This window comes from Mesoplodon densirostris, chromosome 7 (genome assembly GCF_025265405.1).
Source record: "Mesoplodon densirostris isolate mMesDen1 chromosome 7, mMesDen1 primary haplotype, whole genome shotgun sequence".
In the NCBI taxonomy this organism is placed as follows: Eukaryota; Metazoa; Chordata; class Mammalia; order Artiodactyla; family Ziphiidae; genus Mesoplodon; species Mesoplodon densirostris.
Window position 1 is genome coordinate 106,781,022 of NC_082667.1, and position 20,370 is coordinate 106,801,391.

At 45.0% G+C, this 20,370-nt stretch overlaps 1 protein-coding gene across 4 annotated transcripts in view; it reads left to right on the forward strand.

Moving 5' to 3' along the window:
• NCAM1 (neural cell adhesion molecule 1) overlaps positions 1–20,370 on the forward strand; it is a 327,998-nt gene that overhangs the window by 263,041 nt on the left and 44,587 nt on the right. For all 4 annotated transcript variants that reach the window (XM_060105673.1, XM_060105674.1, XM_060105675.1 and 1 more), the window contains exons 3-8: positions 1,288–1,506; positions 2,568–2,711; positions 3,084–3,221; positions 4,541–4,658; positions 5,085–5,251; positions 13,078–13,220. In XM_060105673.1, the coding sequence (XP_059961656.1) occupies positions 1,288–1,506; positions 2,568–2,711; positions 3,084–3,221; positions 4,541–4,658; positions 5,085–5,251; positions 13,078–13,220 (929 nt within the window). The remainder of the gene's footprint in view (positions 1–1,287; positions 1,507–2,567; positions 2,712–3,083; positions 3,222–4,540; positions 4,659–5,084; positions 5,252–13,077; positions 13,221–20,370) is intronic.

Consider the following 20,370-nt stretch of genomic DNA (forward strand, 5'->3'; position numbering starts at 1 on the left):
CCGAGAAGGCCTAAAAAGTGCCTGAAGGAAAACTGAGTACCAGTACCTCTTTTTGCTGTGAGGACAGGTGCCCTGGGTTTCCCAGCTCTCTAGTGAATTCCAATATTCTGTCCCAGTGCCCCAACCAGAGCTTAGAATTTGTTGGACCTGGTGTCCTCGTCTTTTGTTTAGAAAATATGCCCCCGTTTCCACAGCTCAGCTAATTATCAGTAAATGTCCTGCGGAGGAAAGGCTTCATATGAGGCTTTGGAGTCTCTGTATGTGACATGCCTGGGATTTGGAACATGAAAGGACCAGGAAAGAGCTGACCTAGGTGTAAACGGGCATCGAGCAAGTCGCTTTCGGCAGGGAGGGGCCTTGAAATGCTGTCATGATTTGCGCCAGATGAGGCGGCTGGTGGCCACTGGATGTGTTCCTTCCAGCTTTGCCTTCATTACAGCAATTGAAAGGACCTGGACATGCAGCCGTGGAGCCCGTAGCACATCTTGCAGATAGCGATGTTTATTGAGAACATGATGGGCCCTGAAAGGAAGGCTGCTTCATTTCCACACTAAGCATCTTTGCAGGGCGGGGGGTGTGGGCTGGGGAAGGGTGCTGTGCGGAGAGGCAGGGCAAAGCCATGTCTGGGGATCCCAGAGCCCTTGTTCCAGCTCAGTGTCTGGACAGTTCAGCAGCTGTATCCCAAGGTGCCTGGGGAAAGGACGCAGAGGCGATGCTGGCTACCTTCTCTGCAGCATTTAGGCAGATGCATTTGCCTCTCCGAGGTGGGAGTGCTGAAATGACAGTCATGCCAGTTTGTGCAGGCAGATGCTGGAATGAAAGTGGTTGGAGTCTACACTCCAAAACTAGCCAGCGTCTCATCTTCCACTTAAGAGACCGTAATCTAAGCCCTGGAAAATAAGCTGATGTGTTGGCTCAGACCAGCTAGCCTTGAGCTCAGATCCCAGCTATACTAACTCCCTTTGCCCCCCATTCTGTGAGGTTACAAGCTCCTAGCTTAGTGCCTGGCACACAGTGGGTCCCCGATAAATATCTCTTCTCTTCCCTCACTAGGGATGGGACCACTATGAGAAATACCAGCACCAGTGTTTGAGTTCTTTCCAAATACTGTTATGGACATAACAATTAAACGCAGAAACCACCAACATGAATGGTCATCCCCCCGCCCCTTGTCATCAAGCCTGATGAGCTCTTGCTCAGTAGCTCTTACTGAGTACCCACTGTCACCCTGGAGAGGTCGTTGTCTTTTCAGCATCAGTGGTTTGAAAATGATCTCTTCCTCTTTAGTGGCAGGAGATGCCAAAGATAAAGACATCTCCTGGTTCTCCCCCAATGGAGAAAAGCTCACCCCGAACCAGCAGCGGATCTCGGTGGTGTGGAACGATGACTCTTCTTCCACCCTCACCATCTACAATGCCAACATCGATGATGCCGGCATTTACAAGTGTGTGGTCACTGCAGAGGACGGCACCGAGTCAGAGGCCACGGTCAATGTGAAGATCTTCCGTAAGATCCTCCCCCTTTTCCTTCTTCTGGGTTCCCTGTCCTCTCCTTTGTCTAGGAAGGCACATGGGTAGCAGAGAGAGCAGGATGGAGTAGCGGACCCACTGAGGGCTTGACAGGGCCCCTTTCCTCCTTTCCCCTAAGTCTTTTCTGCATCAAGCTAAGAGCTCCAGTACGTTTTTAAATGATCCTCAGCCAACTCCCAGCTCACACCTGTGTTCGTGCTGGTCACAGCTACCTCCCACTGGCCTCCAGTCTCTAAATTGAAATTACACCATTCCCAGAGGACTAGGATGGGTTCCCCTCCCCCTTCCCCAAGGGTTGACTGACTGTTGTACACACTTCAGTTTATCCCCTCTTATTTCACTTTTTCCTGCTGGTAATGGAGTGCAAAGGCTCGGCGGGGTGTGTGGGGTTATTATCTGAACACTCTGTGCCACTCAGCATGGGTAGTTCCCACTGCCACCGAAACCAGCCTGGAGGTGGCATCTCATTACCTTGTTATCATGCATCTGTCCTGTTGGCCAGGGTAATGATGGGTGACAGCCAATGGAACAGTATTGATTGTCACAGTATTTATTGCCATAAGCCTGCTTTTCTTCTGTTTTGTTCTTCACAATTCTTTCCGCTGTAGACAGGCTGGGGATGGGATGGGATGGGATGCCAGGCAGAGTGGGAGGCCGAGGAAGGACTGGTGCCTCCTCCTATTAGTTGTAGAATAAATGTTCTACCAGTTCAGTTTACCTGTGCACTGTGTTTCATTGGCTCCATCCCACATGGCAAAGACCCTTGGTAAAGACAATCCTTTCCCTCTGTAGACCCTTTTCTGCACAACATGTGATAAATTTAGCACTCTGAATAGACACTAATTGCCAAACACGGGTGATATATTCCCCTCCTCGTGCCAGCTGCTCTGCCTGCATCTTTGGCCAAGTGATGGGTGGGACCCCCTTTGGTACCACTGTATATATGGACTCGAATCCAAGCAGTATGGTGCCAGTGAAAAGGGATCTTTGTGGGAGAACCAGCCGTTTCTCCTCACTCTCCTCTTGTTCCTTTTCCAGAGAAGCTCATGTTCAAGAACGCGCCAACCCCGCAGGAGTTCAGGGAGGGGGAAGATGCTGTGATTGTGTGTGATGTGGTCAGCTCCCTCCCCCCAACCATCATCTGGAAACACAAAGGCCGAGATGTCATCCTGAAAAAAGATGGTGAGACCTGGTAGCTGCCCTTTCCCCTGGGCCACTGAACCAGCTTCTGAGGCGTTCTAGCCCAAACTCAGATTCCAGCATCCCCAAACCCCATGTCGTTTCCAGATCAAAGGTTGCATGTCTAGAGTTTGTATGTTCAAGCACTTGACTTTCTCTCCAAGGAAAAAGACAGATTTCCAATAGACTTTTGCCCTTGCCTCTATGTTGGAGCCAGGGCCACATTTTCTTATTGCAGCTTAGAGCCTCTCCCCGCTCCCTGGCCCCGCACCCCCATAAGCCTGAAGGCAGGCATAAGGAAAGGCTCAGCCACCTGCCTGCAGATACCAGTCCTCTGACCGATCCTTGGATGAACCTGTGCCTTGTCTCTTCTAGTCCGATTCATAGTCCTGGCCAACAACTACCTCCAGATCCGGGGCATCAAGAAAACAGATGAGGGCACTTACCGCTGTGAAGGCAGGATCCTGGCACGCGGGGAGATCAACTTCAAGGACATTCAGGTCATTGTGAATGGTGAGGAGATCTGTTCTGCTTTCTCCACGGGTACAACCTTGGCTCATCCATGGCAACTGAGTCCACCCCTTCCCACAGCCCACCCCCAACCTCTGCCTTGTCTTGTTTGTTTGTTTGTTTTTAAACACACTTGTCTTTGGGTCTCCCTCAAGGGTGGGGACTTTTAGTGCAGTTCTGGAATGTCCTTCATTATCTTATAACACTAGAAACTTGCCCCATGCTTACTAGTAAATTCTTATTCATCCTTCACTGTCCTTGAGGTTACTGTAACTGTTAAGTTAGTCCCCTGGTTCAGTCTTCAAAGAAAATATTATAATCAATTCAGGCCTCAGAACAGTCAGAATCATAGTCTGTGGGCTTATTAATCTTAATTTGCAGTGTCAAATAAACACACCCATGGAATCGATCTGACATTTACAAGATGTTTACAGGAAATGTCAGTACTAAGAAAATAAGTAAATCATGGTTAAATTGCTTTGGATATGGATATATATTTTTTGCCAAACTCTCCCCCTCTCGTTCCTTTGGTAAAAAATAGTTTGTGCACAGGGTTGTTTGTGACAGTCCCAGAGAAATGTCGCTCTTTGGTGAGCTGGTGCATTTCAAATTGGTATTAACCATTTCATCACTAGAAGCAGGAGTTTTTAATTTTTTCCAACATCAAGAGCCCCCTTTTTTTTCTTTCTTTCTTTTTTTTTTTTTTTTTGCGGTACGCGGGCCTCTCACTGTTGTGGCCTCTCCCGCTGTGGAGCACAGGCTCCGGACGTGCAGGCTCAGCGGCCATGGCTCACGGGCCCAGCCGCTCCACGGCATGTGGGATCCTCCCAGACCAGGGCACAAACCCGTGTCCCCTGCATCGGCAGGCGGACTCTCAACCACTGCGCCACCAGGGAAGCCCAAGAGCCCCCTTTTGAAAGCAAGTTCCATCAATCATGGTAGTTGTAAGATTGGTATGCATTGATTAAGAAAATATATAATGATAAATAGCCACTGTAAATAGAATACCATTGTAAAATGAACAAAACATACTCATATAGCTTCTAAATCTATATTATTGAAAAGCAATATTATATATTGTTATATGTATAACAATACTATGTATTGTTGAAAAGTACTAATGTGCATCTGTGGATGAATTATTGATCCAGTTTACAGTAATTATTTAGTGCACACCTGAACTTAGATCCCTCACAGTAACTGGGCAGCTGCCCAGGACTCTTGACCGTCTGACCTGGGATCTCCCAGAAGTGCCTCTCCTCCAGGCCAGCGGGTCCTTCCAAGTTTTCCCCGCCACCCCTGACAGTCCTTTTTTCCTTCAGTGCCGCCCACCGTCCAGGCCAGACAGAGCATAGTGAATGCCACCGCCAACCTTGGCCAGTCCGTCACCCTGGTGTGCGATGCCGAAGGCTTCCCAGAACCCACCATGAGCTGGACAAAGTAAGAAACTGGCTCGTGCTTTTTATCGCCGACTAGTGGAGAAGGAGACCTTGCAGGACCTGTCCTGTGTTGACGTTTCAAGGGAACAGGGGTGGGTGGCTGAGGAGCATCAGCTCTGGGTGCAGAATGGATTCCTTTCTGTCAGGTCCTCTTGCCTTGTGTGTGCATTGGATTCCTTCATTTTCAGTTTGTGGGGCAGAACCAGATGTTCTCTTTGGAATTTTGGGGGGCGCAATTTGCAGCCCTTGGGCAGAATCGGGGGTCTGGGTAGAGGAATCACGAGGAAGTACAATTTGGCGTCTTAACTTTCTCTGAAGATTCCGTCTTTCGCATGGGCTCGGTCCGCGTTTTATGGAAACTAATGAAAAATTAACCTCTTAGCTCTGTAGTCAAAATCACGGTCCTTTACATTTCTGTGCCCTGCAGGGACGGGGAGCCGATAGAGAATGAGGAGGAGGAGAAGTACCTCTTCAGCGACGACAGCTCTGAGCTGACCATCAGGAAGGTGGACAAGAACGACGAGGCCGAGTACGTCTGCATTGCCGAGAACAAGGCCGGCGAGCAGGATGCGTCCATCCACCTCAAGGTCTTCGGTAAGGACAGGGGGGTCAAGGTCACCCCTCTGCCACAGTTCCGCTTACCCCACACAGTCCATCAGCAAGACCCTGTCCACTCTGCCTGGGAACCTACCCCACTTCTTGCCAGCTTCACCACGTTGGCCCTAGTCCAAGCCATGCATCGGTCCCCTTCAGCCCCTCCCACTCACAGTAGCCAGAATAACCTTAACCGCCACCGCTCTGTTTCAAATCCTCCAGTGGCTTCCTATTGCAACCAGAATAAAATCAAGACTCCCTGCCGTCAACAGAGGCCAGATCTGAGCTAGCCCCTGGCTTCCTTCCTGACCTCATCATGCCTCTGCTGTGCTCTACATTTAAAGCTCTCCAAGCCCGGAAGCCCTCTTCTTCTCCCTCAGACACACTAAGCTTGTTCTCTGTCTCAGGGCTGTTACGCTAGATGCTTCTTCTGCTTGGAATATCATTTCCCCAGATCTCCTGTGAGCTGCCCTCGTGTCATCCCTAATCCAGATGTCAGTGCATCATTCAGATCAGCTTCTCAGTGAATCCTTCCCTCCCTGTTCTGGCCAGCGCATCTCCCTTATCTTCACCCCACCCATCTCTTCTTCAGTGCCCTTCTCCGTACCTAAACTCATCTCATTTACATACTGGTTTGGGGAGTTATTTCTCCTGCCTCCACTCTTACATGTCACTTTATCTCTGGCATTCCAAACAGCGCCAGACTCCGGAATAGGCCCTTGCTAAATATTAGTGACCAAGTGGCTGCCTCTGTCTCCGTTTCTTCTTTCCCTGGCCTGTGTGAAGCAGGGTCTTAAAAGTCATGAAAAGAACCTCCATATCTCTACTCACTTCGTCTCTATAAACTCAGTTAACTTCTGTTCATTTAGAGCTGAAATGCACTTTGACCTGACTTTGACAAACGAATCTGTGGCAGAGAGATGTTTAACCTAGTGGCTCTCAGCTCTGTCTGCCCGTCTTTTTTAAAAACACTGATAAACGGGCTTCCCTGGTAGCACAGTGGTTAAGAGTCCGCCTGCCGATGCAGGGGACACGAGTTCGTGCCCCAGTCCGGGAAGATCCCACATGCCACGGAGCAGCTGGGCCTGTGAGCCATGGCCGCTGAGCCTGCGCGTCCGGAGCCTGTGCTCCGCCACGGGAGAGACCACAACAGTGAGAGGCCCGCATATCACAAAAAAACACACACACACACACAAAAAAAAAAACACAGATAAGCGAGTCCACTGTAGGTGGTGCTGCCAGAGTACAGACACCGCAGGGGTAGCCCTGGTGCACGCAGCTCCCTGGTGGTCCCAGCACCTGCGCTTTGGGAACCTGCCTGGGACCCGCTTGTTTAGCCTGATCAGGAGAACTCATTGATGTTTGTAAACATAGACCTTTGAAAATCAAGCGTTTATGTGCAATTGGACCCGCTATCCCAGATGAATCCTGTTTACTCATTAATGACAATTAATTAATGGGCTTAGAAACTGGTTATCAGTTTGGTCTAAATTAACTGTACATACTTGAAAGTGAAGCTAAACTTCTTGGAAAATATTCTTGACAGTCTTTTCTTGGATTCTGACTTATCTACCCCAGTCACTCTGATTTTAAGGTTTTCTAGATGAAAGACAGATGCATCTGTTAATGTATCCCTTAATTTTCACAAATACTTACTAAGCGCCCTTGTTGCTGGGCGAGGGGCTACAGAGATGAGTAAGGTATGGTCTTTTGACCCTGAGAAGCACAGAAAGGGACATAAACATATAAGCCTATAAATTATAATAGATGGTGTCAGTTAACAACATTTGAGTACCAGCTGTGGGCCCAGCCATTGCCCAGGTTACGAAGATGAATAACATACACTCTGTTCTCATCAGTGGGTTCACAGGCTAACGGAGATCATCGGTGCTGAAATTTTTAATGACAACCCATTATAATGACTTCATAATAGCAATACACACAGTGTTTTATAAGAAAAGATTTGATTTCTGGTCCTGTGTGACAGAAGTTAGAGAAGTGTTCGAAGATGATATGCTTTTCCCTAGTGGGAGTTTCCCAGATGCAGGAGAGGTGGGCAAGCCTTTCAGGGCAGGCCACACAGGCCTCAAGGCTGGAAGAGCCAATGTTGTGGTGAATGTGAACTTGTGAATGAGGACTGTGTCTGCTCCACTCACAGGCCTAGCCCCAGGGCCTAGAACATCACCTGGCATATAATAGACACCCGTGTTTGAATAAATGAGGGAATCATAATCAGATTTATATGAATGAAGCATAATGTATGTGGCAGGGAGATGAACCTGGAAACATGTAGTCACTTGTCTTTAGGAACTTCTTTTAGATATCAGCTCCATAAAGTAATAATAATACTACCCAACACAAAGTGAGCACGTATAATGTGCCTAGCACGTTGTATGTGAAGTACTATCCATAAATGACCTCTTTTAACCTCATCACAATCCTGTGAAGTAGATTTAATTTTTATCCCCATATTGCAGGTGAGGAAGTTGAGCACAGAGAGATTAGGTGTCCTACCCAAGGAGCCGGGACTCAAACCCAAGCTTTCACATCCATTCCCTGGGCTAGCAATGGTGGTCACTCCTCCATGAAACCCAGTTTAACACATATTATATCTGAATTCCATATGGAATGACTAGTGGATTCTGCCTTTACCTCCATGGGATACGTGGTTTCTCTACGGAAGTACACTCAGTTCTAACTTGGCTGGTCAAGAAGAGATCTTGGCTTCTGTTCCAGGCCTCTCTGGTGACGATGGCTGCCCCAGGAAGGAGGAATGTGTAGTGTCAAGAGCCACGTGGGGCTGTGCTGAGGTGAAGAGGGTGGGTGAGTCCAGGGAAGGAGGCAGGGAAAGTAGGATGCAGAAACTGTGGGACGGCAGGATTTGTATTTCCACCCTCCTCCCTCGCCACAGATTCCCTCCTGCATCACACACACACACTCTCTCTCTCTCTCACACACACACACTCTCTCTCACATACACACTCACACACACTCTCTCATACACACACACACTCTCACACTCTCTCTCACACACACTGTTTCTCTCACACACACACTCTGTCTCTCTGTTTCACACACACACTCTCACACACAGACTCATACACACACACACTGTCTCTCATACACACACACTCTCTCACACACACATTCTCCCTCTCTCTCTCTCTCTCTCTCTCTCTCTCTCTCTCCCTCTCTCTCACTCCACTACCACAGTTCTTTCCCAAGACTGCAGCTGGGAGAATGTTCATTAGGCAGCCCAGTAGAGCAAACGAGGAGAGGTGGGCCGACTCCTGCAGAGACAGGGAAAAGGATCATAGACGCCCCATCCTCCGGGCCCACCCACCTCTAATCTGGGCCCCATCCTCCTCTGTAATATCCTGAGGAAAGTTCACATGGTCTCCTTGGAGCAACCTGGTACCCCATGTGTACCCTCCTTTCTCTCTTCATTTCACATTCTTGACCTCCTTTCTCTCCTCCTCCTTCTGGCCTCCCCATGGGTTTTGGAGATTGGTACTAAGGCCTGAGAGCCAGGTGGGGAAGGGCTAGCTAGTTGGGGCTTCATCTTTCTTCAGCCCCTTTTTCCCTCTCCTTTGCCTTCTGCCTTGCCATCGGGGGACCAGCATTTGGGGAGAAATGGGACAGGTTCCCCAGAAGCAGCAGAGTTACAGCAATGAGGCAGAAGAGGAAAGAAGCCTGAAGCTTAGATAGTAAAGAAGTTCTCAGAACTGTGGCTTCAAGAAGGGCTAGCAATTAGTGTGTAAGGGACATATCTAAATTAGGGACTATCGTAATTACCCTAAGTAATACCATTTTTTCCTAAGAAAGGGACATGTTCCAGCATGCACTGCCCTAGTTATCAGCCAGAAGCTCTCTTTACTAAGAGCATCCTACCTTCCTTTAAACTTGGCAGTGAATTTCCATTGCTCCCCTCCCCTGGGCCCTTCTGAAGAAGTATTTTTCTCTCCACAGATTCTTATTATGCTCGTACGAATGCTCTTGAGACCTCATGGTGCTGTGGTCTGAGGCAAGTTCACCAGTGGGCAGAAGCTTTGCTTAGCTGACCCCTTAGGACCAAAGCAGCCCTTGTGAGTTACAGCAAAGGACAAACAGACTCCTGAAGGAAGGGGTACCCTGTCATGCCCAATACCTCAGTGCAGGGAAGTAGGGGCCCTGGAGCCCTCCTTGGCCTTGCAGGACCCTGGATTGGAGTTAGAATAGACAAGTCTGGCCCTCAGTGGCTGGGTGCAGAGCCATGGATGTGCTGGATGGAGAGAGCAAGCATGCTTAGAAAACTCACAAAGACAGCTGTGCTCACAGGAGGGTCTGTGGGGAGAGGTGCAATGGAACATTCTAAGGCATTAAGTCTCATGGTGGCAGGTGGAGAACAAAACAGGGATCCAAAGTCAAAAGGGCCGAGAACGGAGGTTCATTAAAATGGTGCACATACCATCCACAGATAAAACCTGGAGAGATTCTTCTAGGTACTGGTGTTCAGAAGGAAGGAAGCTTTCATAAGCAGCCTGACCCCAAATCTGTCCCTGTCTGCTCAGTGAAGCCCATTGTCCCAGAGTAATTATTCAGAGCATGCCTTTCACTCTCCAGAATGCCCCAATTTGGACAATAAATGGTATTGCTATCCTATTTCCAAGGCAGCATTCTAAGCCTTCAGTTAGCTCCAACAATAGCATTGCTTCTGAAGTGCAGAAAGGAATAAGTTACCAGCAAGAAGCTTGCCTTCCTTCCAACAGCCTCTGTAGCCCATACAAAATTAGCCATTGTTAATAATGTTTTTAACAAGAATATATTTTGCCTTGTTCAAAGAGTTACACAGTGTAGCCTTTATAACCATCTGGGAAATGGAGTCACCAAGACCAGATATTATTAATAGATGTTAACTGTCCCTTGTCTGTCTTCTGCTAACCTTTTGCTGCCAGGACAAAGCACTGTGGAGTGAGACAAGGTCAGCAAACACTGTCTGGATCACAATGTCCATGTAGGTTCCAAGAGGCCAGAAAGTCAGCCTTCCTGTGGCTGCCTCCAGACCCCAAACCAACTGTCAGTTCAGTAAATTCAGTTGTTTGGCTGATTTTTTAACGTTTCAATCTGTGGTTTTTATTTTATTTTTTTTTTTATTTTTTTTTTTTTTTTGAGTTACGTGGGCCTCTCCCGTTGTGGAGCACAGGCTCCGGACACGCAGGCTCAGCGGCCATGGCTCACGGGCCCAGCCGCTCCGCAACATGTGGGATCTTCCCGGACCGGGGCATGAACCCGTGTCCCCTGCATTGGCAGGCGGACTCTCAGCCACTGCGCCACCAGGGAAGCCCTCAATCTGTGATTTTAACAGTAGAGAAATGCAACTTTTATTTTGCTTCTCTAAAACCTTCTGTTCAACACACTTTAGCACTTACTCCATCCAATATGAGTTATAACCTCCTTGAACATTCTGTTGATCAAGATAGACACAGAACCTTCCTGTGGGAAAGCCTCACTCATATGGGTTCCATCAGTTCAAATTTGTAATCATTTGACCACATTGGATTGAGATGTGCCTGGGTGCTAGCCATCAAAAAGGATTTGCTATTCTAGGTACCTCGTGTAAGTGGAATCTCATAGAGTCAGAAAGTACATTGGTAGATGCCAGGGGCTGGGGGCTAGGGGGTAGGGAGGGGGAATAGGGAGTTAGTGTTTAATGGCAGAGTTTCAGTTTTGAGAAGTGAAAAATCTGGGAGATGGATGACAGTGAGAGTTGTACAACAATGTGAATGTACTTAGTGCCACTGAACTGTCCAGTTAAATATAGTTAAAATAGTATGCTTTATATTATGTGACTTTTACCACAATAAAAAAAATTTCAAAAAAAAAAAAGGATTTGCGGAGATTTCCCTGGTGGTCCAGTGGTCAAGAATCCGCCTTCCAGTGCAGGGTACGCAGGTTCAATCCATGGTTGGGGAATTAAGATCCTACATGCCGTGGCGAAACTAAGCCCGCGCACCACAACTACTGAGCCCGCCAGCGCCCTGGAGCCAAGGCACCACTAACTAGAGAAGCCCGCACACCTCAACAAAGACCCAGCACAGCCCCCCAGAATTAATTAATTATTTTTTTAAAAAGGATTTGCTATCAGCAGGCCATTAGTACAGATTAACTGTAGGAGAATATTTGAACTAAATGAGTCATCTTATATAGAAGCAGATATTTGCACAGCTCCATCATTGTTTTCTGTTTATTAAAACAGAATTAAGGCCTCAACTTGAAGGATATATAATAGGCAGTAGTTTTAATAGTCTACTTGGAGTTACTGTATGAATTTGAATATAAAGGAAACGTAATTCTTTCAAAAATTATCCATAATTCTGATTTATTTATGGTTTGTTTATTTATCTAGCCTGACCTTTTTCTCTATTAGTGAAATAAGTTATATTTGTGCAGTGTTATCTTTTCTCTTTGATGGATTTCAGAGTATAGTGATTTCAGAGGATAATTGTTTTAAGTTGGGAAAATTCAACTTTCTCTAATGTTTTTACATATAAACTCAGCTTTCGAATGCTTGTGCTTTCTTGCATTACCCAAAACATTTGGGAAATGAGCTCATCTCAACTCATCTTATTCCCAAGCCCCAGCCCACTCCCCAGCCCCCAGTGAGTCACCCACCACATTTCCTTACTTGAGTTAACGCTAACACGACCCTCCTAGGGTATTAAGAATCTCAGAGTCAGGCTTCCCTGGTGGCGCAGTGGTTGAGAGTCCACCTGCCTATGCAGGGGACACAGGCTCGTGCCCCGGTCTGGGAAGATCCCACATGCCGCAGAGCGGCTGGGCCTGTGAACCGTGGCCGCTGAGCCTGTGCATCCCGAGCCTGTGCTCCTCAACGGGAGAGGCCACAACAGTGAGAGGCCCGTGTACTGCAAAAAATAATAATAATAGAATAAAAAAATAATAATAATTAAAAAAAAGAATCTCAGAGTCATTTGGACTCCTAATTTCTTCTTTGGATTCTTCCCATCTCTACTTGCCCTCTGTTCGCTTCCACTTCCTGTAAAGCCTTCCTTCAGCATCTCTCTTGAAGCTGCCCTTTCTCCTCCGTTCCCCTACCACCACCACCGAGAGGACATTCAGGATTGTATTATGTCACATCTGGGGCAATGCCAGGGCTTCCAGGTTGGTTTACCCACCTTCAGGTTTTCTCCATCTTCAATTTTGCCTAGATTAACCTTCCTTTAATACAAATGAGCATTTCATTCCTCTGACTAAACACTGTCAGTGGGTCTCTACCAGGTAGGGGATAAAATTCAAGCCAGAGTTGTAGCCAGGCAATCAAGATGCTCTCTGCCTGGCTCCAGCACTGTCTCCCACTGCTTTGAGGCACAGACACGCAGACCCTGATGCTCTGCTCTCTTCCCCACCCTCTCTCCACACATTCTTGCTTCTTTGCTTTCATTCACGTGCCTTTCTACACTTGGAATGACTCCGTGTCCACCCAAAGTTCCATGTACTGAAAATCTCATAACCCAGCCCCAAAGACAGCCCCAAAACTGTCTCCTCATGAAGACTCAGCCAGAGGAGAGCTCTTCCTCTGCTCAGGCCTCCTGCACCACCACCGTTGGCGATCGCCCCATACAGGACACTGTTATTCCTGTCACTTTGGTATCGTCATATGCCTGCTCCATTGTAAGCTGCTGGGGGGGTTCAGCTCGTTAACTTGTACAACACCTAGAATAGGGCCATATGATTAATAAGTTGATAACCTTTGTTGAATGGTGCCTTTATAGTTCAAACCTGGAAAGCTAAAAAAATGTCAAACTCATGGAAGTGTTCTGTCTTTTCAGCAAAACCCAAAATCACCTACGTAGAGAACCAGACTGCCATGGAACTAGAGGAACAGGTCACACTTACCTGTGAAGCCTCAGGAGACCCCATTCCCTCAATCACCTGGAGAACATCCACCCGAAACATCAGCAGCGAAGAAAAGGTATAATGTCGCCCAAGAGTTTCAGGGCCATGGAATGCAGACTCTACGTGGATTGAGTCTGCCCCATGCCCAGTCCTCTTCGGTGAACCAGAAAGTGGAATGTGGTCGCTGGAGGCTGCAGCCGGGTCCTATGACCCCCCTCCTCCAGCCTGCCCTGACTGTGGCCTGCTCAGCATCCCCTTGAGATGGAAGGGGCACAATTCCTTGCATGGATTTGCAGGGGTGTGATGTTAGTGGGTATGGTTAGGTTAGACGTTGCAGGGAGGAAGGGGATAGTGATTTTCAAACCAAGGTTATGGAGCTGGGAGGAACAAGGAAAGTTACGGTCCCAGTGCACTGGGTGATATTAGCATCATCTCAGGAGCACCCAAGGAAACGTGTCCTGGAACTAATAGGGATCATGATGAGCCTGTTAATTCTTCTCCTTGTGATTTGTATGTTCATGCTCTACGTGCACTATATGCACAAAAGCTTGGTTGCCTTTGTGTCTGCCTGTATTCTCAGCCACACTTGCATATCATTTTGTTCTAAAGGCAAAAATAATTAGCAGTTTCTACGTGATGATGATTATACCAGGTTCTACAATATATTCTCTGAGAGATGAAGAATATTACAGCAACCTTCCTGGCAAATTTAAATGACTGGGAAGATTTAGCTTTCAAGCACATGGATGTATAGGCCACTGGAAAAGCTGTCTTTATTATTAACAGTCTATAAAAATTGAGGGAACCCCACATCAGGCAGCCTTTTGCTGTTGAGTGGGCCAAAAGACAGGGGGAGGAAGAAGCTTGGTTTTAAAGCAACTTAAACCTTCTTATGGCACTTCTCCAATCTCATCTCATATATCCTGTAGTAATGGGCTTCATTTTAGTTGGCCAGAGCTTTGTCACCTATTCAAGGAGTAATGGCCTTAGCCTTAAAGAACATTTATAATGGATTGCTGATTGACTAGAATGTCACAAAAGATAGATCTTCACTCTTCTGCCTGCCTAAAGGAAATCCCTAGAGAGGGTATACTTAAATAAAGCTAAAAAGGGATAGTGTGAAATTTCAGAGCCAAATTTGGGATTTGCATTTGAAGAACTGATTTCTCTCCTACTAATAGAAAACAAAACTAAATCAAGAGGAACAGAAATTGCTGTTCCAAAAAAACCCATTAATTTTTGCAAGTTTTACCTCCAGAGTTGAATTCAACCTAACAAAAACTCAATTGAGGAACTGCTAAGTATTTTTGAAACTTGCATATGCTGTTTGATATTGTGAAAACCAACTGAATTAAGTAATGTAGAGTTTACTTGGATACTTTATCAACATTGGAATTAAACCCTCAGCTCAGATTTTAGCTCCCATCGTGTGTGTTACGTGGATTGAATGTACATTTCAAGGCTTAAACCACAGGGCTGCCACCTGGCAGATTTTTCTACATCAGGCTTGAGAGTAGATTTGTCCAGAATGACCCAGTGTATATCTTTGAGCTAGAGGGAAGGACAGAAATAACATCGACCCCAGATGAATGATGGTTTTAAATTCTATATCTTTCCTAGGAGTAGCTCAACGGTCAAGCTAGACCAGAAGAGTTATTAAGATTTGTGCCTACCTCAGGTCCTTTAATAGGTGGGCACTTCTGGCTTGTATCTGTGATTTAATTTTTATAGAATAAGAACAAAAAAACAGGTATTAATACACACTCATACTTCCTAAATATTAAAACCAAGGGTGTCTAGCAGAGACCATCTCAAGCCAAGTAGGCTTTGCATAGTTCAATTATCAGTGTAGATCATTAGTCTCAATCTGAGATAATTATTTAAGCCCAGCCACATAGGTTGTGTTGCGCTTTCTTTTACTGTGGACCGCCTTCAGGTGACATTACTGCAACATGAATGAATCAATGTTAGAACAAGCCTTCCAAATTGGCCAGTGATGTGACCCCAGATCAGCATATTTGCCTAAACGAAATGCTGTGTAGAAAAATTGCTATTACTGTTCATTACCTATTGACATCAAAGAGGCATGATAGCCATCTTATACTGGGAAACAGAGATGGCCTATTCGTGAGTCAGGTGGTCTCCAGATAGTAAATTTCACTTTTACTTTGGCAGTTGCTCCTCGTTTTCTCCTCCAGCTGAAGTTGCATTATACATATTGATAATTAGGTATCAAGATTATTAGAGTCACAGAATTATAGGAGGGGAAGAAAACAGTTTTCTTTTTAAAGTCAAGACTATGCGCTGAGCAGTAAGAATAGCCAACTGTTTCTCCTGGGAAGGGAAAGAAGCCTCCTCAGAAAGTAGATCACATAACCTGCCAGAATCATAGAAGGTTGGAAGGAATGGTCCTTTGGAGGTCCTCTAGTCTCACTGCCAAAAATTCACTCAGCCCCTGCTTGAAGGGTGACAGTGTCGGTTCTTTGCAGTCAGGTGGCCAACACTGATGGTCAAGAGGCCCTGCTTAGGTGCCCCTGCCACTTCTCAGCCTTCCAGCCCCTATAACTCAGTCCTTTGTGTGAGAGCCATTAACTAGCTCTCCAGTTTTCCTTTACTCAGCCTTCCGTCCTGTAACCCATCCGGTTATTTTCACTGCTGCTCTTATCTTACGGTTTCCACACCCTTCACCTGTCTAGTTGTCCTGTACTAGAGAGCTTCACTTCCCTAGTGTCCCCTATAACTTTGTGGTGCCCAGTATAGCTAATGCAGACTCCCTGGCTCATTGCTCCCTTGGTCTGGACACTGAAATGCTGTCAACATCACGTTAACCCGTTAGCAGTTTCCTCACTCTGTTGTCTCCTGTTGAGCTTGTGATCAACTAAAATGCCCAGTTCTTCTTGGCATGAACTGCACTTAAGCCACATATCCCCTCTCCTGCCCTTATGCAATTGATTGCTTAACCAATAATGTAGAATTTTATATTTATTTCTATTAAAAATTGTTTTGTTTGTTGCAACCCAGTATTTCTCAGTGGGGGCCACAAATGACAGTTTGGGAAGACTCTCTCTTCACTGGGACTGTCCTGTGCATTGCAAGATATTGAACATCCCTGGTGCCTTCCCTTTAAATGCTAGTAACGAACTCTAATCATTGTCGTTACCAAAAGTGTCACATACAGAAACATTCCTTGGCTTGAGAACGACTATTTTAGTCCATCTTTCTGACCAGTCAGGACTGGCTTTCATCAGAACTGTCCTTAGATTCTTTGGGTCCAGGGCATTTCAACCAATGGAGGTCCCCCCTGTTTTATCTATGTTTGTTAAAAGTAATGGGGTATAGCAGTCAATGGTGACCCCAGTTCTAAGCACAAGACCCAAGGGCAGGCAATTCAGCCTTCCCCATGCAACTGCCATCTAGCATCTCTATTAGCTGTTGCTTCCAACCTTGTATGAATGCTTCTTTGAAATATCTTTGTCCAAGTCACTGATAAAAATGTTGACTGGAACATGGTCAAGTACAGAGCCCTTAGAATGCCACCAGTGATTCCCTGGGGTGAGTGGCTCAGAAGGTGAAGCACATAATGCCTTGGTGCTCTCCTATGATTCTGATGACTTTCATGGAAGGCTCAATGCTTCCTTTAATAAAGTTAGTGACAACAGAAGCTGATGAAAGCAGCTTGGTCTTTTGCTTCACTGCTTAGTTGAATCTAGTGTTAATCCTTTTTAGGAGGAAAAGGGAGAAAAGGCTTTCACTCACAGGATTGTGGTGACTTTCTAATGGAATACTGATGTTCTTCATTTAAAAAAGAAGGGAAGAAAAGCAAACACCACTACACTGAGCCCAAAAGTAACACTCTGTCTTTGACAATGTCTCTAGGTTTAGTCTAGTCACTCATTTAAGATTGATTATAATCAGTCCGTTCGGCTTCAGCTAGTTGAGTTGGTTTCACTCAACACATGATAATAGCTAGGCTAAGTTTCGGTCACTGAGATCATTAGAGGAGATCATCTGTCTGAAAGTTAATCCATTTCTTAGTGGTCACTAGTCTGTTGACCAAAAAAATTTGAATATTGTAATGGGTCAGTTTGATCGATGTGTATGGAGGTCATTGTGGTAACTGCAGATACAAAGAAAGTTTGTGCATCCACATCATTTTATTACCCATCCTATCGAGGCTCATTTTTTAAATTGCCAGGTATTTTAAAGACCCACAGTGAGCGGTGCCAAATTCCAGGTACCATTTACATATTGAGTGAGAGCCCTGGATGGTAATTTACATACTCTCTCCCTGGCAGAACAAGTCCAGTGTGTGCTCATTTGAATGTATCAGTGCCTTTGAAGAGACTGGGAAAGAAAGGCTTGTGAAGCCTTAATGTCTAAGGAGAAGGAGAGGGGCAAAGAGTTGAGATCAGAAGAGATAGAAATAAGTGAAAGGCATTTCATGAACCTTGAATTCTGAGTAGACAGAGTATCCTACAAAAAAAGAGAAACCTTTTGAAATTCTGGATTCCCTAGAAACTGAAGTTTCTTTTCACCAGGGAGAATTCCTCATTCAGTGTAAACAGGTGCTCACTCTTCAACATTGGGAAAGGTGCCTGCATTGAGCAGCTGGAGTCTAGTTTATCCAGGATGTGGGCAGAAGTATAACAGGGAATACTTAGGATACGTGTCTATCACTTCACTTCACTTTAATTTGTATACATACTCCTACAGACTTGTGTGTAAGATCATAAAACATGCAAATATTAAAAGAAGCTGGAACTAACAGTTTTGGGAGCACTGCTAATCATATACTAGTTTAGGTTTTAAGTATGTATATTTGCATATCAGGTTGTCTTAAAGTGGGCTACATGCCTTCATCAAATGATCAGGGTCAAGATATATCCTATTATCCTACCAGGCACACAGGTAGAAGGTCAGGCTACTATAAGCATTGTGTTACTAGCACCTACTTATTCTAAAAGCCACAAAACCACAGTAAGTTAGGAGAGACACAGGAAGAATCGTATCTGAAAAACAAACAACTCCATATGATAGGGCCCCTGAAAATTGTCTTGATTCGTGCAGCCCTGGCATGTGGCAGACAAGCTTCTAAGTGATGTGGAAATGGCAACCACATTTGACATGTTGGCCCACTGTTCCTTTGGTCTATGCGTGTTCCTCTGTTCTCACTTTCTTCTTCATGCTAATATCATGTGACATAATTCAACATCTCCATCCTCATGTCTCACAAAAGCTCCTTGCATTTAGTGGACTCTTACTGAATGTCTGCTAACTCATTTGCATTCCCGGGATTGCATTAACTGTGTCTCTGGCGTCGTTTCTATTCTTCTTCCATCTGAACGTGAGGGACAATCAGGCAGTCATGCCATCTAATAAAAAGAATAATGCATGTATGATAGTTTTGACTCCCAGCATGAAATCAGAAAAACTGTAAGCATAGTAGATTCCCCAGTGCTGGATAAATAAAAGTCTTGATGTGGGTAGGAAAATACCTGAACCCCCTTTGTGAATGCCATCTTTGATGAAGGTGGTGAACGCTTAAGCCTGCGTGTCATCTGGGCGTCCCTCTGCCTTTAGGAACCAACTGGAACGTACCATAGCACTCAGAGTGTAGTATCCTCAAAGCTTCCTGTCTTAAGGGCATACTTCTCATTCCTAATGTACCCTTCTGCTCCTTTCTTTGTTCCTTTTTTTAAAATAAAAATTTGATTTTTAATAGAATGCATGCAAAGAGTTACAAAATGCATGAGCACAAAATAGTATATTGGTGATAAGCTGTCCAATAAAATCCAAAGGAGGAAACCTACTCTAGAAATATCTCTAGATTGTGTGGTTAGAACTAGTAGTATCACCTAATATTACGAGGAATATTCAAGATGTTTTGGAACAGGAGCAGTCTAATATATCTGCTGGTATCCATATGTACGTCTTCTAAAGATTAGGAAAGCCTTTACCTTTGAGTTATACATCTTCATGTGCATAAGTTGGGGAAGAAAGCTGAACATAAGCTAAATCCTAAATTAAATTGGGTAGTAAACACACCGTTGACAGTGGGCCTTGGAAAAAGTTCTGAATTACAAAAGAAGCTGCATGTGCACGGAATGCAGTGTGATACATCAATTCTCTAAAGCAACATGTTGTAAAATTTTACTGCTTTCTTGTTGTGTTTTATATCTTGTTCTCTACAGGCTTCGTGGACTCGACCAGAGAAGCAAGAGGTATAGCTTACCTGACCACTAGCCAGTCTGTAGTCTTGAAAGCATTACAGTTCAACTCACCATTACAGTTTAATAACCTGACATGCTAAGACTAATTACTAATTTAGTAAGATTAACGAATAGGTCAATAGTGGTAGACATTACTTAGCAATAGTGTCACTTTAGGATGAGCAAGCAAGCTGTGTTGGGAGTGGATGAACAAATCCTTATTATTTCCTAAAACTGGATCTTATTCTCTTGCTGGTGCTGATAAAATCACATCCAGGTAATTATACTTAGAGAAATAAATGGCCCCAACTCCCAGGCCGGGCATTTTGAAATGATAAAAATTTTGACTCTTACCTGGTTGATGTGGCTTTGGATCATAAAGTCACAGAGTTAATGATCTAAAAACCCACTCAGCCCTTACCTTTCCAGCTCAACTCATCTTGTTGCTCACTTAATTTTATCATGACTGGTCTTGGTAAATTACCACATCACATCTCATCTCAGAGCAATGCAAATGACATCTCTCATTGGTTTTCCCAAATTGCTAAACATATCTATGTTACTTTTATAGAGCATTAAGTTTATGAGATTAGAATGATTTGTCACAAATGGCTCTTTTTTTTTTTAAGTCAGTAGCATATTTAGCCTTTGAAATTTCTCTGACTGCTTGCTTCAGTTTGGGTAATGTGGGACTTAGTTTGAAAACTGAAGCTAAATATAAATCTGTAGATTGTAATTGCTGTATCCCCAAGACCCTACTGATGATCATGCCTGTCATTCTTGACCTGATTTGTGTGATTAAGTGAGAGATAGTGAAATAAAAAACAGTATGTTTTAGATGAAGTTCAAGAATCGAATCTATAACTCCTTTTTTTAAAAGTAGCCTTTTCTCCAGATGGAACTTTGATATTGTGTAATACTATAAATGTAGAATATGGCAATCTTGTAGACTGTATTTTAATTGAGTAAACCCATCCCCCAGTCTTGCAGAAATGATAATTATTCAGAACACATAAC